This window comes from Lepidochelys kempii, chromosome 19, assembly GCF_965140285.1.
Source record: "Lepidochelys kempii isolate rLepKem1 chromosome 19, rLepKem1.hap1, whole genome shotgun sequence".
Classification (NCBI taxonomy): domain Eukaryota; kingdom Metazoa; phylum Chordata; order Testudines; family Cheloniidae; genus Lepidochelys; species Lepidochelys kempii.
Genome location: NC_136398.1, coordinates 11,780,516 through 11,803,716, shown reverse-complemented (window position 1 = coordinate 11,803,716; position 23,201 = coordinate 11,780,516). Strand labels below are relative to the sequence as shown.

The 23,201-nt window shown below is 51.6% G+C and overlaps 1 protein-coding gene across 4 annotated transcripts in view; it reads left to right on the top strand.

Moving 5' to 3' along the window:
* The first annotated feature begins 2,979 nt into the window (after positions 1 to 2,979).
* The window catches only part of ASAP3 (ArfGAP with SH3 domain, ankyrin repeat and PH domain 3), a 72,605-nt gene continuing 52,383 nt past the window's right edge, over positions 2,980 to 23,201 (top strand). For 3 of the 4 annotated variants that reach the window (XM_073317921.1, XM_073317919.1, XM_073317920.2), the window contains exons 1-2: positions 2,980 to 3,326; positions 18,799 to 18,871. In XM_073317921.1, coding sequence (XP_073174022.1) covers positions 3,201 to 3,326; positions 18,799 to 18,871 — 199 coding nt within the window. In that variant the 5' untranslated portion in view covers positions 2,980 to 3,200. Of the gene's footprint in view, positions 3,327 to 5,014; positions 5,161 to 18,798; positions 18,872 to 23,201 lie in introns of those variants that run through there. The other variant, XM_073317922.2, reaches the window with a different exon arrangement.

The window sequence follows — 23,201 nt, the reverse complement described above, 5'->3', positions numbered from 1 at the left end:
ACTTGGGGTCTAGTGCTGGCTCTGCCACTGACTTCCTGTGTCATCTTGGGGGGGGGGTGCTCTCTGCCTCAGTTTCCCCCTCTGTACATTGGGGATAATGATATTGACCTTCCTTTATAAGAGCTTAGCTACACAAGGAAGTTACTCTGAAATAAGGTAGGGCGTGAATTTAAAGTGCTAGAGTTATTTCAGAATAAGTGTCCATAGAGGGTGCTTCTCTGGTCCATTTCCCCGTGTAGCTAAGCCCTTCAAAAGAAGGGTTATTACTCCTCTTCCCCTGCTGTTGTCTTCATGCCTGTCTCATGCTGTCCCTTGTGGTCGGGGCCCCCTTCCCCTTTTTATACCCCAAGCAACCCCTGCTTTCGTCATTCAAATCCCTCCTTGAATCTCACTTCTCCTGTGGCTCTTTTCAAAGTTAAACCACCAAGTACAGCATTAAAAGACACAACACAGCCATAAAGAGCTGCTTTCGCTTTGGGCCTTCAGCATGTGTATCCTATAAAGCAGATTGCTGCCATCTGTATTTGATTTAGACTCTGAACTCCAGGGGCAGAGAGTGCCTGAGTACAGAGCCGAGCATAAAGTCATTGCTTATCATAACCCAAGGAGAGGAAGGACCAGCTGGTTGTTAAGGCTCAGAGCTGTGGGTTCAACTCCTTGTTTTTCCACTTCCACAGACTCCCTGTGTGACTTGAGGAAGTCGCTTGATCAAAGTGAGCTGTAGCTCACGAAAGCTTATGCTCAAATAAATTGGTTAGTGTCTAAGGTGTCACAAGTCCTCCTTTTCTTTTTGCGAATACAGACTAACACGGCTGCTACTCTGAAACTTGAGCTGTCTGTGCCTCACTTCCCTCGCTATGAAATGGGGCAATAGTCCTCCCTTTCTCACATTCCCCTGTCTTCTCTAGAAAGCTTGCAAACTCTTTGGGGGCAGGGACTCCCTCACTAGGACCCCCCCGCCACATGCAAAGGGTCACTTTTTCTCACAGCGAGTACAGTATGAACACCTCAGGAACGAAGGTTGTCCGAACAAAACACGAGGGTTGTTCGTTCAAAAGCTGACACTGAACGTTGACAGTACAGCTTTGAAATGTTACTGTGCAGAAGAAAAATGCTGCTCTTAACCATCTTGATTTAAAGGAAGCAAGCACAGAAACAGGTTCGTTGCCTTGTCAAATCTTTTTTTTTTAAAACTGTCCCTCTATGTTTTTAGTATTGTATGTTTAACACAGTACTTTGCTGTATGGTATTTGCATTTTTGGGGTCTCTGCTGCTGCCTGCCTGTGTACTTCACAGAATCATAGACTATGAGGGTTGGAAGTGACCTCAGCAGGTCATCTAGTCCTACCCCCTGCTCAAAGCAGGACCAATCTCCAATTTTTGCCCCAGATCCCTAAATGGCCCCCTCAAGGATTGAACTCACAACCCTGGGTTTAGCAGGCCAATGCTCAAACCACTGAGCTATCCCTCCCCACAAAGGTTCCAAAGGAGGTGTGTGGTTGACCTGTCAGTTCGTACCTCTGGTGTTTGTACCTCTGAGGTTCTACTGTATTGTTGACTTCTATGGGGCTACTCGCAGTGTATGACAGAGGTGGGCAAACTACGGCCCCTGAAATCATCCTGCCCAGCCCTTGAGGTCCTGGCTGGGGAGGCTAGCCCCCAGCCCCTCCCCTGCTGTCCCCTGCTTCCCCACAGCCAAGCTGCCGTGCCAGGGGGAGGGTTGGGTAAGGGACAGGGGGTTCCAGGGGACAGTCAGGGGACAGGGAGCAGGGGATAGTTGGATGGGGTGGAGGTTCTAGGGGGGGTGGTCAGGGGATGGGGAACAGGGGGGATTGGATAGGCGTGGGAGTCCTAGGGGGCCTGTCAGGGGGCGGGGGTGTGGATAGGGCTCAAGGCACTCAGGGAGCAGGAGGGGTTGGATAGGGAGTGGGGTCCCGGGTGTCCCAGGAGGGGGCAGTCAGGGGGGATTGGATGGGTCAGAGGTTCTGAGGGGGGCAGTCGGGGGCGGGAAGTGGGAAGGGGCAGCTAGGGGGTGGGGGCACAGCCTTCTGTACCCGGCCCGGCCCTCCATACAGTTTCAGAATCCCGATGTGGCCCTTGCCCATCCCCAGTGTATGAAGTTAAGCGTGTGTGTAACTAAGCCTTTGCAGGCTTCAGGCCTGTGTGTACGGATGGGACCCTGATTGCAGCTGGAGCAAGGGGGCACTACCCCAAGACAAACAAACAATCATAAAAATGTGGAAAAGAGCCTTAGAGAAAGAATCATACTACAGTGTTACAGCACTGCAAATTACTCCAGGACCTGGCCAGCAATCTCTCGGATCAGTGACTAAGCCCTGTCATATGCAACATAATGTGAGAAGTCCATGACAGCCTCCCTAGTGCCTGACCTGGGCTGTTTCTTTTCCCACACTCAGAAGAGTGTAGCACGCTTTGTCTGTGAAGGGAGGAGTCAAAAGGGTTTTCTCTCTGGAGTCTGGCTTCTTTCATCTGGTCCTGGGTTACTGCTCCTGGCCCCTCACCCAACTTTATCTGCTTAACATCAGTGGAGATCAAAAGCTTTAAGGCAACGTTTTGCTGGGCGGAAGGGAGACATTTGACTGGGGGAGAGAAAGGGTTCTAGCTTCTTCCTACAGGAAGGGCAGGCGATAATGGGGATTCTGCTGCACATAAGGACCCTAATGACTGATCATTAGCAGACGCTTAGAGAGGCAAGCAGCATCTTTCACTGGGCAGGGAGTGCGTGACACCTGTACAAGACAGGAAAAGCAAAGATAACAGCCACCGCTCCAGGCCCCTCATGAGAACAGCAGCCTCAGTTTGCACTGAGGCGGGGGGGAACGACCCAGGCGGGGAATTGGATGCACTTTGCCTTTAACAGGCTCTTGGCCAAAACTCCGAGCTTGCAGGCATATATGCATTGGCTGTGTAACAATATCCCCACGTGATTGCACTGAAAGCCTCTGCAGGGAGGGAGGGAGCGAGCAGGAGAGAGAAACTTACGAGAGCGCTCCTGGGCGTCTCTAGTCAATTGCGCCGAGAGCGCAGCAGCTGCGATGTGAAATTGACCAAAGTGGTGCAAGACGCTCTCGCTCTGCCCGTCCCTTCCCCCTGTTCTGCCCCTGGGTCCTCCTCTCCCGTCCCCTTTGCCATTGGATGACTTTCCAGACGCCCCCCGTCGCAGGGCAACATCCCCCAACATGCCTGAGCAGATCACCGTCTCGGAGTTCCTGGCGGTGACTTCGGAAGACCTGAGCTCCCCAGCGGCTTCCACCTTCTCCTCCAAAATGCAGAAGTGCCGGGGGGCGGTGGCGGTGCTGGAAGAGGTGAGTGAGGGGCAGCGGGAGAGGAGGGGGAGGGCGAGGGCGGGGGGAGCGGTGTCCTGCCGGGGTTCTCTCCCTTGAAACTGGGAATTAGGTGCTTCGCCCACCTTTCGCTGGGAAGGGGCGTCTCCCTTTTGTTTTGTGGTAGGTCTTGTTACTGCAGGAGGCAGCTTGGATCTGTTCCTCGTGCCTCGCCCCCCCCCCCGACCCTTTTCTTGCCATCTTTCCTGAAATCAGACGTGATTTCTCGTCAAGAGAAGGCGCTTTGCACCTCTCCTGCAAAGGGCGGAAGAGTCTGTTGGGATTTTGCTAAGTTGTTGAACGACCTGGCCATCTGAGTAAGTTTCATGCCTCTCAGCGCGTCGCCGACCCCGGCTGTTCATTTCCTTACTCTGGGTGCGGAAACTCTTCCCTTAGCTGGGAGCCCAGCCGGCTTGGGAAAGATGCTCTTGGTGGAAAAACAAAACTCCGCACTTACAATGAACGCCTTTCCTTAGCTTGACCACCACCAACGCCTTCGACTATTGGAAAGTAACTAACTAACTGTCTATTTCTGTTTTCACGGTTTATGCCGCGGGGGGGGGGGTTGTACCTCCAATTTGGACAATGGAAAATGAACCCTCTGTATAACAGCAGCTCATAGAGACTCCAACCGCCCTCTTTTCGCGGGCATACTGTACATAAGTCTAAAAAGACGCGGTGCCCTCTCTGAAGAGCGTATACAAGGCCCCGATCCTGCAAAAACGCTTGTGCACGTGCTGAACTGTAGGCTTGCGAGTAATCCCATTGATTTTCGGCGGAGCTGTTTAGACGTTCAAAGTGGGTTGACGCAGTTCAGGCCGAAATAGGCAAAATCAGGGAAGTATCTTCTGTTTATAGTCAGTTTCACTTTCGGCTTCCTCCTGCCATAAAGTGTGGGGCTTGTGGTGTTTGCCTGGGAATTTAAAGAAAGAAAACCACAGAAATGTTTCAGATGCTGCTTGGTTTTTTGAAAAAGTTTTTTTCTACCAAATCACAGTCCTGGGGCGGAATTTGAATTGATATTGTGGCTTTCGGGTTATTAAGAACCAGATAGTATTCTGCTACAATAACCATTCCAACCGCTGGAAGCTGCGGCGTTTTGCACAATCTCTGTGAATACTGGAGTGTCTATATTTTGAATAAGGGCAGTTTGCAGCTGGTCCTGTGTATTTTGCTGAGTCCTTATGGCAGAAGGAATGGACTTTTTTTGCCTCTGTCTTCACGAACAAGGTCAGCTCCCAGACTGCTGTGCTGGGCATCACAACATGGGGAATAGATGGCCAGCCCTCTGTGGAGAAAGAGGTGGTTCGGGACTATTTAGAAAAACTGGACATGCACAAGTCCATGGGGCCGGACGAGTTGCATCCGAGAGTGCTGAAGGAATTGGCGGCTGTGATTGCAGAGCCACTGGCCGTTATCTTTGAAAACTCGTGGCGAACGGGGGAAGTCCCGGATGACTGGAAAAAGGCTAATGTAGTGCCAATCTTTAGAAAAGGGAAAAAGGAGGATCCAGGGAACCACAGGCCAGTCAGCCTCACCTCAGTCCCTGGAAAAATCATGGAGCAGGTCCTCAAAGAATCAATCCTGAAGCACTTGCATGAGAGGAAAGTGATCAGGAACAGCCAGCATGGATTCACCAAGGGAAGGTCATGCCTGACTAATCTAATCGCCTTCTATGATGAGATTACTGGTTCTGTGGATGAAGGGAAAGCAGTGGATGTATTGTATCCTGACTTAGCAAAGCTTTTGACACGGTCTCCCACAGTATTCTTGTCAGCAAGTTAAGGAAGTATGGGCTGGATGAATGCACTATAAGGTGGGTAGAAAGTTGGCTAGATTGTCGGGCTCAACGGGTAGTGATCAATGGCTCCATGTCTAGTTGGCAGCCGGTGTCAAGTGAAGTGCCCCAGGGATCGGTCCTGGGGCCAGTTTTGTTCAATATCTTCATAAATGATCTGGAGGATGGTGTGGATTGCACTCTCAGCAAATTTGCGGATGATACTAAACTGGGAGGAGTGGTAGATACGCTGGAGGGCAGGGATAGGATACAGAGGGACCTAGACAAATTGGAGGATTGGGCCAAAAGAAATCTGATGAGGTTCAATAAGGATAAGTGCAGGGTCCTGCACTTAGGACGGAAGAACCCAATGCACAGCTACAGACTAGGGACCGAATGGCTAGGCAGCAGTTCTGCGGAAAAGGACCTAGGGGTGACAGTGGACGAGAAGCTGGATATGAGTCAGCAGTGTGCCCTTGTTGCCAAGAAGGCCAATGGCATTTTGGGATGTATAAGTAGGGGCATAGCGAGCAGATCGAGGGACGTGATCATTCCCCTCTATTCGACATTGGTGAGGCCTCATCTGGAGTACTGTGTCCAGTTTTGGGCCCCACACTTCAAGAAGGATGTGGATAAATTGGAGAGAGTCCAGCGAAGGGCAACAAAAACGATTAGGGGACTGGAACACATGAGTTATGAGGAGAGGCTGAGGGAACTGGGGATGTTTAGTATACGGAAGAGAAGAATGAGGGGGGATTTGATAGCTGCTTTCAACTACCTGAAAGGGGGTTCCAAAGAGGATGGCTCTAGACTGTTCTCAATGGTAGCAGATGACAGAATGAGGAGTAATGGTCTCAAGTTGCAGTGGGGGAGGTTTAGGTTGGATATTAGGAAAAACTTTTTCACTAGGAGGGTGGTGAAACACTGGAATGCGTTGCCTAGGGAGGTGGTGGAATCTCCTTCCTTAGAAGTTTTTAAGGTCAGGCTTGACAAAGCCCTGGCTGGGATGATTTAATTGGGGATTGGTCCTGCTTTTGAGCAGGGGGTTGGACTAGATGACCTCCTGAGGTCCCTTCCAACCCTGATATTCTATGATTCTATGACTTGAGGAACTGGGGCTAGATCCTGCAACTAGGTCAGTGTAGGGCTTGCTCCAGTTGCAGATGCTGGATCCTATCCCTCCTTCTCTTAAACAAACCTTCTTCCTCCCTCCATATGATGAGGCCAGACCTATTGCATCTATGAAACTCGGATGGTGATCTTATGGCTGACAGATCAGTGGTGTCTCGCACATCAGCAATGTAGGGTGTTGACTCCATGACTATCTGCTGTCCAGGGAGGGGTCACGGGAAAGGTGGGAGCAAGCTCCCACTTTAGGGCTTCGGTGAAGCTTTTGAGTATGTCTATGCTGCTGCTGGGAAGGTGCCCCCAAGCTTGGGCAGACAGGCCTCCTAGGCTAGCTCCAGCTAGTGTGCTAAAAATAGCAGTGTAGCAGGGGGTGAGGGGCAGCATGGGCGGAGGCTCAGACTGGCAACCCAAGTGCATTCCCAGAGGGTATGGGTGAGTTTGTGTTCAGGTGGGTGGCCCGAGCTGGTGTCCATGCTACCCCAGCTATGCTGCTATCACGGAAGCTTGCGCAGACCTCCTGAGTGTCTGCCTAGCCGAGCCAGGGAGCACGCTCCCAGCTGCTATGTAGACATATCCTTTGTGGGCACTGGTACAGTCTGGCTTCTCTAACAGCTGCTTCTGAAGGACCCCCCAGCTCTTCCTTTGAGGCCTGAGCTGACTCCCATTAAAGTCAATGGAAAGACTGTCATTGACTTCAACAGGACTTGGATCAAGCCCTGCGGTGAGAAGGGGACCCCGTTTCCCTGCCAGGTCTTGGTGGTATAAGTGACACCGGGGAGGCTGAGATGGATGCTGCCACGTGGCTTGGTCTGGCAAGGGGGCATTGAATGGCCGTTTTCCTTCATCTTGCTTCTTCAAGTCCTGTTACTTTCAGGGACGATATCTTAGGTATATGGTGCCTTTTTCCCACAAGTGCTTTAATAATCTTTATGGGGGTGGGGCTGTGTGTAGAGTCATTGAGTTCCTGGATTGTAAGCTCTCTGGGGTGGGGACCGTCGGTTTGGTGTTTGTACAGTACCTAGCCCAGTGATGACCAGGGTTCCTAGGCGCTGCTGGGTTACCAATCAACACAGTGCTGGTGGGTGAAGAAGCCATGGATTGTCCATGAATTCATACTTCTAAAAAAAATATTTATACCGAATGTATGGCTCATTCCTCTGCCAGTGGAATGCGGCAGGACTGTTTCATACCGATCCTTAGGAAGAGGGAAGTGAAGAATGCTTTTTTCCCAGTTGGAATAGCTGGGAGGAAATTTAAAGAGTCGGAATAAAATGATGCAAATCTGGCCAGGATGCTAGAGTTCTCCCCCCCCCCCCCATCTTACAAGCAAAAAACCAACTCCATTAACTTGTGATAAAATTTAAAATCACTCACTGGAAAAATAAAGTCAACAGTCGCTGATCTGTGCTAGTGAAGAATGGGAGCAGCTGTCAATGTTGAGTAACAGTCACACAGATGCCCCCCGTGCCAGATCCCCTATGGCTCCTTGTGAGAATCCCAACCTCTGTTCTAGCACGTGTGTGGCTGCAGACACAGGGTCTGGCATTGAGAGCTGTGATCAATAGCTCGATGTCCTATGTACAGTCTGTTCAATTCCTCACACATCCCCTGCCCCAAGCCTGTTCTGAGACTTTATTTAGGGGGTGATGCCCCCCTGTACTGTGACTAGCTTGTCACACACTGGGCCAGGAGAAAGCTCTCTAACTAATAGTGCAATACATTCTAGGTCAGTAAATCTGCTTCTCATCTCTTCTCCCTCCCGCAGCTGGCCAGAGGCTGCCTTGGGGCAGTGATATGCTGCCAATATTTTAACAAGGGAATCCCACAAGATGATTCTCCCCCAACCCTGCCATTAGCTGGTGATAAACCCCATGTCCCAGGGGCGCGTGTGCTGCGGAGAAGGGAGGGTAAAGAAGCTGGGAGTCCAGTTAGACAAAAATGCTTTCGTTCCCCATAAGCAAGTAGGAAGACAGCCCCAATGGGCTTTGATGCTGCAATCGTTTGAATATGTGACTGAGTTCAGTGGGACACGTTGCATGTTACTTGCCTGCAGAGCGGTTTGCAGGATTGTAGGCCCCCATCCTGCTAGTGATGCCTTGTGTGTGATGCCTTCACCCCATCCTGAGCCCCGCACTGATGCCAGCTGGTCCAAGGTCTGCCTGCATGGAGTTGCTTGCAAGGTTGGTTAGGGCCACAGTGAGTGCGTGAGCGGTGGTTGCTGCCGCTTTGTCTCTGAATACTCAGCTGACAGTATCAAGGGCTCAGCTTGTGTTGCCTGCAGTGGGGAGTGGAGCTCTTGAAGGGGGATTTTTGGGAGAGAGATTCTGTCCCTGGGGAAGGGTGTTTTGGAGAGCGGAGGGAGGGGGATCCTCCCTGGACCATTGTTGGCAGAGAGCAAGTATTTCCAAACGACCCAGATCTATCAGCATCCAGACGAGGGCTGAGTGCTGTCGACTCCGCCTGCCCTTCAGTTTGGGGAAAGAATTGTAGGAAGACTCTCCCCCTCCCCCCCACAGCACAATCCCCGCTTCGCGGTTGTGCAGCGTGGGCACCAGCCTGGCAGGCAATGGAGAGGGGCAGGGGTCTGGGGAAGAGAGAAGGGAAGAGTCTTTCAAATCATCCCTCTGGTGCCGTGACTTGCAAGTCAAGCGTGTGTGGTCGCCTCTCTCTGAGCTGTCTGGAACGGCTTTTTCATTTGATCCGGCCACGTACAAATCAGCGGCCCTGGAGCCAGCCGCGCTCAGAATACCATACTGATGTATGTACCGAGTGCTTGTTGGTTAACTCCCCAAAGCACTCTGTGGGGTCTCTAAACTGCCTCGCTCGCTACAGACGTGCAGCCACCTCTGGGATGGATGGCGGCAGCTGTTCTAATGGCTTGCGGAAATACTAGGCAAACTCCTTAGGACAGGAAGTGAAGAATTATTTTGTCCTCTTGATGCTGCAGGGAGGCCAAGTGTGATTGAGGTTCTATGTCCCATCCAAAGGAACCTTTCAGCAGAGTAGCACCTTCCATCCCCACGCTGGTGCAATGGCTCTTCCATTTGGAGTCTGTACTGAGAGGATCTGTTGAATGGTTCACATGGCTTCTTGCAGGACCCTGGCTTTGCCTTGGTCTCTCATTCAAGTACCAGCCAGGCCTGACCCTCCTTAGCCATGAGATCTATCGAGCTCCCAGCCTGCTGCAGTAGGGTTGGAGAAAGTGTCGTTGTGTAGGAGAACATGGTCAGAATCCAGGTGTAGAAGTTACTGACACAGGAGAAGCTAGATGGCGTCTTCAGGCTTCACATGGTAGAGCTTTGACTCCAGAGGAGAAGGTCCAGGCCACTGTGCTGGGGGAGCTGGATGTCGGCATAGATTGTGTGGGGCTGTGATTGATCACTAGGGATCTACCAAAGATCCATTTTGGTCAATTTCACGGTCAGAGGATTATAAATAATCCATAAATTTCATGATTTCAGGTATTTAAACCTGAAATGTCACAAGGTTGTAACTGTAGAAGTCCTGACCCAACTCTGAAGGCAGGAGCGCAGAAGTAAAGGTGGAGTGGTCTGGTGTTGCCCCGTTTACTTCTGCCCTACTGCTGGCTGGGCGCTGGCCACTTTCTGGCCACCCAGCTCTGAAGGCAGTGCAGAAGTAAGGGTGGCAATACCGCAATCTCGTCATAAAAACCTTGCGACCCCCCCCCCCCCACTACAACCCCTTTTTTGGTCAGGACTCCCAATTTGAGGAATGCTGGTATCTCCCATGAAATCTGGTCTTTTCTGTACTTTTATTCTATCCTATACAGATTTCACAGGGGAGACCAGATTTCACGGTCCTTGACGCGTTTTTCACAGCCGTGAATTTGGTAGGGCCCTATGGATCACACTGGGCTGTGAGAAGAGGGGACCAAGGACGATGAACAGAAAATCCCAGCAGAGTCTTAGCCAGAAATCCAAGCACAAGAGCTCTGGGGCTTGTCTTGGAAAGGGGATCTTCCCATGACCCCATCTGAGCATTCCTAGTGCAATGGCACCTTGTAAAGAGCAGAGAGGACTCAAAACCCAGTAAAGACTAGAAAAGCTCTAGGAAATTGTTGTATCAATGGACTAGAGGTGTTGCTGGCTGGGAACCCAGCATACCTCGTGACCTCTCTTTGAAATGGACTCTAACATATAATTAAAGCTGGTTGAAAAATGGAATTTCCCCGTCGTGGAAAATCCAAGATTTTGGAATTGTATCCCCAGTGAGGCCGAAAAGCAGATATCCCGGTATTGTCCATGACATGAAATGGCCCAAACCCGACAGTTCGGAATCTTGTGAATGTTTTGTTTTGCAAAGGTCAAAACACTCCAACTTTCTATTAAATCAAAGTATTTTGACTGTTGAATTCTAGTATAAAGACAATATAAAAGTCAAGGTGACGTGCAGATAATTCCCTGTCTAAAGCTTTGATTAAATTGTTACAATCCCTGAAAGGTTTTGATTTAGTGGAATCAGTATTTTAACTGTCAGCCAGCTCCAACAATGATATATCGATAAGCAGAAAAGATTGAGAGGAACTGTTGTGTGGGGGGAGGGAGACGGTGTGTGTGTGGTTCGGTTCCCTGCTCTCCCATTCATTCGCTATGTGACTTTAGGCAAGTCACTTAAATGGCTTTGTGCCTCAGTTTCCCCACCTGGAAAAAAGGGATGCTAATATCTGCCCCGGGGGTGGGGGTCTTGTGTGGCTTAATTGGGGAAGATCATTAGGGTCCAGGGTTTTAGCCACTGCGGTTAGAGAGGTTCAACAGCAGTGAAAAGGTTAAAGTGAGTCAAATTTAGAGCCTTGAACGCTGCTGGGGGAGCATTCCTTTAAGTGAATGATATTGGTAGGGGAGGAGCAGGCTACAATCCCCCTAAGCACCCCACCCTCTGAGTGTGATCTGTATCTAGCCTGCTGCCTGCTAGCTTTGTCCTAGGCACTGGATCCTGCTTGTTGTCTCTCGGAATAGCAGAACCAGAAATGTTAATAACCCAAAAGACACAGTATCGCTTCAAATTCCGCCCCAGCAGAAATGTTTCAGATCCTGCTTGGTTTTTTGTAAAAGCTTTTTTGTACCAAATCACAGTCCTGGGGCAGAATAGCAGGAATATTTATCGTTAACACCAATGATGTGCTTGGCTCTTCGTGAGCTGTACAATACAGATGGTCCCTGTCTGGAAGAGTTCATGGATTTATTAGTATTTGTGCTACAGTAGCATCTAGAGGCTCCACTTGAGAGCAGGGCCCCATCGTGTTAGGTGCTATGCAGACACATTGAGAAGCAGCCCATGCCAGCGAGTTAACAATCTAAATAGATACGGCACAGGGTGGGAGAAAAGTACCGTTATCCCCATTTTACAGATGGGGAAACTGAGGGCACACAGACATATTGCCCAAAGACACATTGCGGGGTGGCGGGTCTGGGGCAGAGCTGGGATTTGAGTTCCTGTCTGGTGTCTTCACTATAAGATCATCCTTCTTCTCTAGTAAACTTCTATCCTGGACATCTGTTGCCCTCAGTACAGAGCTGGAAGTGTAGGGGGCTTCTCCCAGGTTGTCATTCACTGAATTTCCAGGGCAGTTAACTTCATAAAACTCTCCAGCTCCTTCTTGCATCCAGCTGCAGAACTAGCTGACTTGGTGACCTCCTGTGGCTGTAAATTCTCGCTAGTTTTCCTCCATGTCCATCCTAAAATTTCCCTGCATTTGGCTGGGTCCCACCATCCTCCACCCTTGCTCTCGTCCCTCGCCTCCTAATCGTTCAATTTAGTTTGTATTATGTTATGAATAGAGAATTGAACTGGAAAGGAAACCCAAATAAACACAACCTTGGATCTGATGTGGCACGTTCCTGCCACCAGTGCTCAGAGACGTTGTCTTCCAGCCCTAGATCCAGGCGACTGGCTGATTCATGCGGTGGGTTGGGTAGGGGAATGAGACATGGGGGTCTTTCACTCTGCTGATCTGAGTCTGGCCCCAAGACAGGGGGACTTGCTGGCTGGCTCAGGGGAGCTCAGCAAATAGGATATAGGGTCCTGCTCAGCGAGGGTGCAGGTTCAGATCCTGCCCTGGGTCGGGAGATTAGTTGGCTCAGTGGACGATTTGGGGGTGGGAGGTTTCAGTGAATGGGATTCGGGGCAGCAGGTCCAGTCCAGCCCCCAGGTAAACAGTAACCTGGTCGTTCCAACCCAACATCTGTGTGGGGGATTCAGAGCCCTAGGCAGGAGAAAGTGGGGGAGGGATAGCTCAGTGGTTTGAGCATTGGCCTGCTAAACCCAGGGTTGAGCTCAATCCTTGAGGGGGCCATTTAGGGATCTGGGGCAAAAATTGGGGATTGGCCCTGCTTTGAGCAGGGGGTTGGACTAGATGACCTCCTGAGGTCCCTTCCAACCCTGATACTCTGTGATTCGAAGGTGTCCCCATCAGCGAAGCTGTTAATAGTGGTGGCCCTACCTGGCTTTTAGGTGGCTTCCCTTCCCGTCCCTTCTCCCTTTTTCTTTTGTTTGTCAGACCACAAGCTCTGTGGGGCAGGGAGTCGCTGTTTCTGCACAGCACCCAATGCCCTGGGGCCCCCAATTTCAGTTGTGGCCTCTAGGTACGACCATAATATATCTTTGCTTCATATACCATGCCCATGCGGTGGTCGGTGGCACCTTCCTGGTGGTCAGGAGAATGCAACGGCTTCAGAGACAAGGATTTGGAGTGAGCAGGAAAAAGGCAGGCTGGTTGGGGGGGATCCTTTGAGTGACCGGTGGAATGGAGGACTCCAGCTGGACGACATCGCCTGTCTCCTAATTGTGGGACAGGGTCAAGCACTGGTCAGCGTTCACTTTACTCTTCATAATTGCATTGGGGTTGCATCTAGAGACCACGTTGTGTTAAGTGCTGTATGTAGTGAGAGAGAGCTCCTGCCCCAAAGTCTAAATAGACAAGACTATTCTGCCCATCTTTAACTTAAGAACAGAGACCCAAGGGGGCGTCAAGTAACTTGCCTTAATCACAAGCCCACCTTTCCCTGTTGTCTTTTCCTTTCCAGGCTAAATAATCATTTTGTGCCGTCTTCTCCTTCTCTGCCACGTCCTTTATTCTCTGGGCCGGACTCTGACCTTGGTGGAGTTACTCCAGGTTGCTAGCAGCCTAGTCCCTGAGATCAGAGTCTGGCCCTGCATCCTGTAGTCTCAGACTTTCCCCTGACTGCCATGCAGCGCCCTATGCCGGGAGGCCCTTCTCCCTCAGTGTTTGCTTTGCTGCTGCTAATTGAAATTTCACCACTGTCGCTCTCCACTCTGGCACTCCTGCCAGTTGGCCGCGTCTGTGGTACCAACCGTCTCCTCCTTCGTTGAACGATGGGGGGTGAAGAATGGCTCCCATTGATTGCTCGCAATAAAGAGGGAAGCTCGGAGGAGAAGCACTGGAGACCGTTGGTGGAGATGCTGCGCCGCCCTCTCCTCCCTCCTGATCAGCCGGGGTATGGCTGGGAAGTGATTCAGGGTCTTCCGGCTTAGAGCTGAAATGCCCAGGGGGGATGGGACCTCCTTGGAAGTTTGGCTGGTAGCAATGAAGCAGTGTGGGATCAAATGCATCTCTGGGAGGTGGTTGTTCTCGCTGCAGATGCAGATCTGTCTGCCCCCTGTCCACCAACACACGCTTTCCTCTTTCCAGGGAAAAGCTCATTTCCTCCTTTATGGGAATCTCTGCTGCTGAGCTGATCTTCATGCAGGCACCAGGGAGGGGAAGCCAATCTCTTCCGGGTGAGAAGCTGAAACAGCTAATTGTGCCTGGTGGAGGAAGAGGGCTCGCACACCTGCTCCCCTGGGGAGAGGCCCAGCAGGGAATCCGCTGAGCAGGAGCACAACTGGCTGCATCTCTCCTGCCTGTGGCTTCTCTTCCTGGAGCCAAGGGGTGTCCCTCCTTCCTTCCCTGCGTCTGGACCAGCAAGTTCAGACCTGGCAAGTTGGCTGATGTACCTTCCCCTGCCTCTCCAGCCAATTACAAGCATCCGTGCTCCTTTGTTAGAGTCTGTCTGATTGGCTCCGTGGCCTCGTCACTCAGGCAGAGCCAGCTGCTGCCTGTCCTGCCTCAAATTATTTCTTCGCTGTTGACTGATCTCCCTGTGATGTGGTTGTGCAACTTTGTGCTGTGAAAACTCGGAGGCCTCTGGGTCTGTGGCCAGCAGGGACCATTGCGATCATGTATCTCACCCCCTGTATAGCACAGGCCAGAGAACTTCCCCAAAATAATTCCTTTTAGTATATCTTCTAGGAGAACTTCCGATCTTGATTTCGAAATTGTCTGTGATGGAGACTCCACCACAACCCTTGGTAAATTGGCCAATGGTTTAAGACTTTCACTGTTAAAAATGTACACCTTATTTCCAGTCTGGATTTGTCTAGCTTCAATTTCCAGCCATTGGATCGTGTTCGACCTCTCTCTGCTAGCTAGAAGGACCCATTATTAAATATTTATTCCCCATGTAGGTACTTACAGACTGTAATGAAGTCACCGCTTAACCTTCTCTTTCAGCTAATTAGATTGAGCTCTTTGAGTCTGACTATAAGGCAGGTTTTCTAAGCCTTTAAATCATTCTCGTGGCTCTTCTCTGAACCCTCTCCAAAGGATCAACACCCTTCTTGAACTGTGGGCACCAGAACTGGACACACTATTCCAGCTGTGGTCACACCAGTGCCAAATAGAGAAGTAAAATAACCTCTCTACTCCTACTCAAGATGGCCCTGTTTCTGCATCCCAGTGGAGTCACTCTGGATTGACACTGCTGTAAATGGGTTTGGGCCTGACACCCCCACTCTGTGTGTGTGTGTGTATGGGGGGCATTGACCCATTGAGGATCATCTCCATCCACAGGAGTGGGGTGGGTGATCTGGCCCTCAGTGGAAACTTCAGGATCTGGCCCTATAACGTTGGCCCTAGCCAGTGTTTACTCTGCTGTGCGAGCCAGCAGTAACCCGTTTCATCAGCAATAAGTGAGGCAGAGGTGTAGAAAAGATCTTTCCTAAGTATGCCAAGTGGCCAGCGGTACGTGCTGCAGACCTAGAGTTTGCCAGTGAGCCGTCTGGACTTGGCTGTTGGCTTGCATGTGAACTGAACCGAAGCCTTGTTTGGGGGAAAGTCCAGGGCGAGAGTAGCCGCTCCTCATCTTTGCTGGATGTGCCAGTATCCCCAGAGCTTCCAGGAGTGACCTGGGGTCCTTCGGGCATGGCGGTGTGGTGGGAGTTGTGTTGCACCTGGGGCTGGTTTGTCTGAGCTAGGAGTCAGCTGCATTTTCAATGTGTGCAGAGGGTGACTGTGTGCTCTCGGCGGCGTCTAATGCCGGGTGGCCTTTCCATAAAGGGAAAACCACGCGAGCGGGAAAGTAAAATCTCCACGAGCGTGCGAGTCCCCTGTGGAGCAGGCCGCTGAGCTGTGGGTATGTCTTCCCAGCCCGGGTCGCCGGCCTCGGCTCGCGCGAACGCTGAAAATACCTGGCGCTTTGAAGCTGCAGCTCGGGCCCCGAAGCGGGCTGGCCCCCGAGCCTAAATCCTGCCATGAGCGCTCGTCTGCACGGCTGTTTCAGAGCATCGCGAGAGCCGAGGCTGTCGACCCGGGCTGGGAGGCGGGTTGTGCAGACGTACCCGTCGAGAGCAGAACTGCTGCTGAAGTTGGCAGAATTCTGGGGCGCTTTAAAGGGACAGGAGAGAGAAAGCGAAGGCCTCACGGTCGCAGCGATGCCATGTGGACGTCACGAGATAGTGGTGCCTTTATCCGGGAGGGTAAGTTTTGACAGGGGGGACCACAGATAGGGAGGGAAGGAAGCTGGGTGCCAGCCAGGCAGTCTGCCTTAGTCTCCCTCACAGAAGTCCGAGACGGACAGGACCCATTTGCCTATCCCGTCTGTAGCTAGCACATGGGCATTTTGTACAGGGCTTGTTGTCCCGCCCAGCAGCTGGGGCTTCCATCATTGTCTTGGGGGGAAAAAGGATTCCTTGTCAGGAAGTGGGTCTGATGATCAGCCTAAAATCTTCTCTGCCTTCATGTCATTACCGCCAGTTCTGCTGCTGGTTCTGCCCCAAACGATCCCTCTCTCTCCTTGATGTTCACGCCCTTCAAATATTTGTAGACTGTTATCATGCCTGCCCTTGGCTGACACCCAGCCAAGCTACAGTTAACTCTTTCCCTCCCGGGGATCAATCTCTCTGATCAGTCCTGTTGCGCTGCTTTGGACCCTCTCCGGTTTGTCAATATCTGGTTGGTAGCCAGGGGCCCAGGGCCAAATGCAGGAGGCCAGGGGGTGGTCGCACCTGCACCATACAGGGAGGGACTGTCACGTCTCTTTCCTGTGATCAGTGGCGGATTAGCTATGGGGCCCCCAGGCAGGTGAGATGAAAGCCCCATGCCCTGATCCCACTCCCTGGCAGAGGACGCCTCCAGTGCCCCCCGACCTTCTCTCTGGCAAGCCCTAGGGAAGCACCGGGGAAGCCCCAGCACCCAGACCCCTGCTGCGGTCCCAGGACTGGAGAAGCTGTCGCTACCTGCCATGGCCCTGGGGCTGAGGGAGCTCTCGCTCCCGGCTGGGGCCATGGCTCAGGGACAGAGCTTCTCCAGTCTTAAGGCTGCACTGGGGGCAGAAAGTAGCAAATGGGTTGTTGGGCCATGGAGGGGGAGGGGGGGCGGAATGGGGGGGCCCTGGGTGGAACAGGGGCGAGGTCCTGGGGAAGGAGCAGAAAGGGGTGGGGCCATGGGCAGAGCTGCAGGCAGAGGTGGCAGAACCTCTGGTGGAAGGGGTGGGGTGGGGTGGGGCCCCCACTTGCTCTGGCCCAGGGCCCCAGGACACCTTCATCTGCCTCTGTCTGTGATGACTCCGACTGGCAGGACTTGGCTGTGATCTGTCCCTGAAGGTTTCTGCCAACATGCAATAACAGAATTGTTCCTGGGTAGATTGCAGTGCCCCCTCCGCAGACTGGTAGAGGGAGGCACCCAGGGCTCTGGGTGTAATTCCCTGAGGAGGGGAATGAGCTGATCACTAGCTGAACCAATCCCCTAGGTCCCAGTGCTCCTCTAACTGGCAGATTCTCCTTTAGCTCCAGGCAGTTGAGTCCTCGCTCATTACTGCAGAGTCCAGAAGGGCCCCATGGAGCAGGATAGGAGCACAGGACAGTCCTGTGTCTCCAATGTTTAATTTCCTCTTTGTTGTTCAGACAGCAGAAGTGGGCTGGACATGTGTGGTTTTTTGGGGGTGGGCATGAACGCCACTGCCCCTTCCTGACTGTTACAACGTCCGGTTGTCTCAAATCTCGGTCACTGCTCTCTAGCGCCCGTGAGCTGTGGGGCACGGGGCTGTGTGTAGGAGTAGGTCCCGGGCAGAACCGAGTGCAGGGGAATGATCTCGAGTATTCGTTCGACTTCTCTTTGGCTGCAACTGGGAGGTTTGAGCGTCGGCTTTCCATGGCCGTTCGCCCTTTGCAAGTGCAGGCCTCCGAGGGGAGCGGACTCCTAGCGCCGATGCTCGAGGGCCTGCTGGAGCAGGATTTCAAGCTGTATGTTTGTCAAATTCAGAGCTCTGGGCTTCGTTCATTAGTTACCTATGCCACCCAGGCAGGGGCCAGGAGTGATACCATGGGACTAGGGGAACTGACAAGGGCCAGGTTGGAGATGAGAATAGTTCATTGATTTCCTCATTGGACATCCTTGACCCCCTTACCCTCTTTTTTGAACCATGAATGAATCTGGTGACATCCCGGCCACTAAACGGGGGTGAGGATGGGAGGCAAAACTTGTCAGACAAATAACTGGTGTGACCGATTTACCTGGGGAAAGGGAAATCGTGCAAATGTTGTGCCATGGGGATATTGAGGTGACGCACATGCCTTGCCAACCTAGGTACGTAGATTCTGTGAGTATGTAAGTTCCTGCTGAGGGGCCATGCCTCTGTATCTGGAGAAGGCTGAACTGGTGGCTAAGGGACTCTGGATATTGGGGTGCAATTTCTCTCTCTGCTGCAGATGCTAGACGACCTTGGTCAAGTCACTTGCTCTCTCCCTGCCTCTGCTCCTCATCTGTACAATGGGGATAATGAGACTTTCCACCCTCTGATACTACAGTGACAGGGCCCATGCAATTAGAGACAGAGCATCTGTCTGTGCTTCATCTCCCTTTATCCTACAAAGCATGCAATGGACCAGCCTGAGACAGGCCCTCTGGCTCTAACGTTATCTCGGGCTTGCTGGGGGCAGCCAGTTTCAGTGTACTTGTCTGGCCACGGGAGGGTCATGGCTCCTGTGTTTAAAAAAAAAAAAAAAAGGGGGGGGGGGATCTGGCAGAGGCTCTGCTGAACTCTGATGCCAGTTGGTCTAGCCAGAGCCCGTGGCTTGGGAGTCCTCCAGCTCCTCTCCAAGCCCGGGGTGTGTTGGCAACTACCCTGCACATCTGCATGACGAAATGTCGGGTGCTTCAAAGGGACTTTGTGCAGCGGTTGGTGGAGAGAGGAAGGCGGGGGGGATCTCGGCGTTGCCTGGCGAGTCTGACAGTCTTTTGTGTTTGCCTTGCAGAGCCTGGACGGTGACCAAGCAATTCTCCAGAGGATAAGGAAATATGTGAAAGCCATTCATGTCTCCGGGCTCAGTAAGTTATGCTCCATAGGCAGTGGCATGCACTGGCGGGCAAGGGGAGGCGGTGGGTCGTGGCTTCCCTGAAGGGGGAGGCTTCTGCCAAACAGGTGCTTGCAGCACTGCCTGCAATCTGAGGCCGTGCAACCATCCTCGGTGAGGAGTTAGGAGAACATCTCCCCACAGGCAGCTCGCTCTGGCGTTGACACAGGGCTGCCCCTGGTTTGCTCATCATGGCATTTTTGAGAGCTCAGCTGATGCCAAGCGCTTCCCCAGCGTACAGGCTGTGGGTTAGGATGTGCAATTGTTGTACTGCGGCTGCTCTGAGGGGCCCCAGTCATGGCCCTTTGTACAGAGCCGAGCACAATCACGAATGCAATCAGGCCATCCATTCCTCGAGGCGGGTATCCAGCCTTTGGCAAGGACCTGAACCCGGTGCTGCAAAGGAATGCATGCATCTTCTAACTAGACAGGTGCTTCTATGGTTCTCATCACCAGTGTCCGAGTACCTAACCGCTGGATGAGAGGTGCAGGGCTCCTTCACCTGCAGATCATCACCTGATGCAAGACCTGATCGCCCCCTTTCAGTCTTATCAATAATTACAGAGCAGAGAACTACTCGAATCCAGCTGCAATGCAGGACCCTGTGACTCCTGCGGGCAGGGGGCTGCGCTACCAGCTGAGTGGAGAAGTGTTTTCATTTAATTTGCTCTAAATACGGGGAGCCCAGTCTAGTGGTTAAGGCATGAGAATTGTAATCTGGATATCTGTGTTCTGCTTCCAAGCCCTGATGATGTGTCTGAGACGCCCTGGGCAACACGCGGCTGGCTACTCTGTGCCTCAGTTTCCCCATGTGTAAAATTGGGGAAAATATCCGCCTTGCACGGGGGCATTAAATGGTTGTATAAGGCAGAGAGGAAATGAGTAGCAAACATGGATTTATTGTTTGTTCTGGTAGTGACTAGGGAGTATCCATGATTAGGGCCCCATTGTGCTAGGAATGGTACAAACCTAGGCTGTAGAACCCAGCTGTCCTGAGGGAAGTCCCATAGCTAATCACCGGTAATAGTTACCATCCCGTGGCACTGGGAGGTGTAATTCTTGGCCAGGCACTGGGCCTGTGAACGGAAGGGGCTTCTGTTAGGCCAACTGGTAGAACTGAGTTGACGAGCCGTTACTTTAACGGAACATGCACTGGTTCCCACGTTACGGGAGTGGGTAGAATGGAGACCTCGATCGGTGATCCTGCGTCCCTTCACATCTCAATCCCTTTCAAGACTAAAGAATGCCAGCGTTTGCCATCTCTTGTCATGGTGTCTTGAAATCAGAGAGGGCCCTGTGCCCATCTGGCAGGAACTGATTCACACCAGCTACAGATCTGGGCCAAAGTCCTTCATCCATTTCTGCTCTTGCAAGTCGCTCTCTTGGCTCTGCATTAACGTAATGCCCAGGCTGTACACCAGCCATTCCCATTTGGCTTTGATACTCTCTTAACAGGCAGGGGAGGAAATGTTCCGCTGACTCTCAAGCATCTTTAAATATTAAAGCCGTGAGTTCAGCTTTTGAATGCTAAGTCGGCTGGAGAGTGCTTTGCAGTGTCTGGTGCTGGGCTCCTGGGCTGGCAGCGTCTGTCGAGCTCGCCCCTGGGCAGCACAGCCGCAAACAGTGGGAGGCTGGGAAATCAGATTTGAATTAAACAGCTTTTGCTTTCAAATAAGTCCCCTGGTTTCCTGGCAGCGAGCAGTAAACTTTGGAGAATCTCGCTGAGCCAAATCCTCCCTCTTCCCCAGAGTTAGTCCCTTCCACAAAGCACTCTGCTAACTGATGGGACTGCGGGGGAGAACCTCTAGGTCAGGGATTAAAGGGAGAATGGGATGGGTGGGTCATACGGCAGCTTCAACAGGAGAGATTGAGAGAACCCCAGTGTGACAGGTTCGGTCACAGAGATCCCTTTGGGACTGTCACCTGGTGTGCTGAAATTACTTCTGAGCCCGTTTTCCCTGCTAGCTTGGGACTTCCAGAACCCTGTCTTGGTGAGCCAGACATGCTAGCCTGCTGCAGCACAGACCCAGGGTCTGGACCACCCCGAAAAACTGCAGATTGAACTAAAAACAGCTCAGCAGGTTACCCGTCTCCAGCACCCAGACACCCAGCTCCCAGTGGCATCCAAACCCCAAACAAATCCAGTTTACTCTGTATAAATCTTATACAGGGTAAATCTGTAAATTGTTCACCCTCTATATCATTGATAGAGAGAGATGCACAGCTGTTTGCTCCCCCAGGTAGTAATCACTTACTCTGGGTTTATTAATAAATAAAAGTGACTTTATTAAGTATATAAAGTAGGATTTAAGTGGTTTCAAGTAATAACACAGAACAAAATAAGTCACAAAGCAAAATAAAAGAAAACACGCAAGTCTAAGTCTAATACAGTAAGAAACTGATTACAGATAATATCTCGCCATCAAAGATGTTCCAATAAGCTTCTTTCACAGACTAGACTCCTTCCTAGTCTGGGCCCAATCCTTTCCCCTGGTACAGTCTTTGTTAGTTCCAGCAGACATCTCAGGTGGTAAGCAGGGGTTTTCTCATGGCAGCCCCTTTTGTCCTGCTCCACCCCCTTTTATATCTTTGGCACAAGGTGGGAATCTTTTGTCTGCTTGTCCCCACCCCCGCCTCATCAATGGAAAAGTACAATGATTAAGATGGATTTCAGTATCCTGTGACATGGTCACACGTCACTGTAAGACCCTGGCCTAGTCTCCATTCTCCCTGGGTTGGCCCACACGTACACAGGAAGGTTTGCAGGTAAATAAACCATTTCCAACCAATTGCCCTAGTCAATGGGAGCCATCAAGATTCTAAACCACCATTAATGGCCCACACTTTGCATAATTACAATTGGGCCTCAGAGTTATACTTCATATTTCTAGCTTCAGGTACAAGAATGATACATGCATACAAGTAGGAGGAATACATTCAGTAGTTTATAACCTTTGTTATGATACCTTACAGGAGACCTTTTGCATAAAGCAGTTACATCATATTCACACTCATAAGTGTATTTCCATAAAACATATGGAGTGCAACGTCACACCCAGGTCAGACTATCCCATGGTTATGACATTCTCCTGAGAAGTGGCAGATCCCACTTCAAATCCCTCCTCCCAGTGGGTGGAGGGGAGGACTTCAACTAGGGGTCTCCCCTGTAGAGTACCCTAACCACTGGGCTACGAGAGAGGTCCTCTCCCAGCCTTGGCTTCTTGCTGAAACCCCAAGAGAGCTTGCTGCAGAGAATCCAAGCGGAGGGAGGGACCGGTTTCTAAGAGTCGGAGGGGCTTAGCACATGCCTCTCGCATTGGGGCCCCCCCCACGGGCCATTTTTGGTGAGGAGCCAGCGAGCATGCTGGCTTCTACCAATCCCCTTCTCAGATGCCATCTCTCCCCGGTCATTGTACTGGGAGCCCGGCTGCCAAACCTAGCCTTTGTGAATCCAGTGTCCCCACGCCAAAGTTTCTGTGTGAATCTAGCCCTTCATCTCTGGGTGACCCTGGGCACGTTACTTAAATCGAGATTTTAAAACAAACGGCTCGTGTCTTTGGATGCCCAACCGGAGAGGTCATAAAAGGGCCTGATGTTCAGAAGGAGTAAGCACATGCCTCTGAAAACCAGGTGCCTCCAGGTGGGTAACCAAAATCGCCCTTCGCCCTCCTCCCTCCCTGCTTCAGTTTTCCCCAGGGGGGTGACAGTGGTGATGTCCCTCCTGGGAGTGGGGTGAGGGTGGAAAGAGGTTAATGATTGTAAATCACAGCTGGGGATTTATTTTGAATTTAAAATAATGTCCTTTAATGTGTAACCTTGAGTACAACATAGGTGCAAATCCTACTGAAACACCCTCCCCCCCCATCCCCACACCTATTATTACAACCCTTAAATCTAATCAACAGGACAGTTTTGGGGTGGAGGCGGGCAGCAGGGAAGCCTGTACAGCTGTCCTGGGGCTCTAGTACTTATCTGTATCACACGAGTTTCCTACTTCTCTGATTACCTACCTACCTACCCACCTAGATCTCTTCTGTACTTGCAATCCCTGGTGCACCTGTGAGGTACTTGCATCTTCTCCAATGTGTCCATCCTCACGCCACACCTGGGAAGACGGGGAAGTGCTGTGACCCCCAATTTGATATATGGGGAACTCAGGCGCAGTCTAGGGAGGCAAGATTATCAGACACACTCCTCAATCCCCAGCTAGTGGGAGCAGCTGCAGAAGTAGCCAGAGCAGGGACCTCCTGATGTCATTGTTCAGTGACCTCAGACCCTTTGTGATGGCCTTGACTGGACTTTCT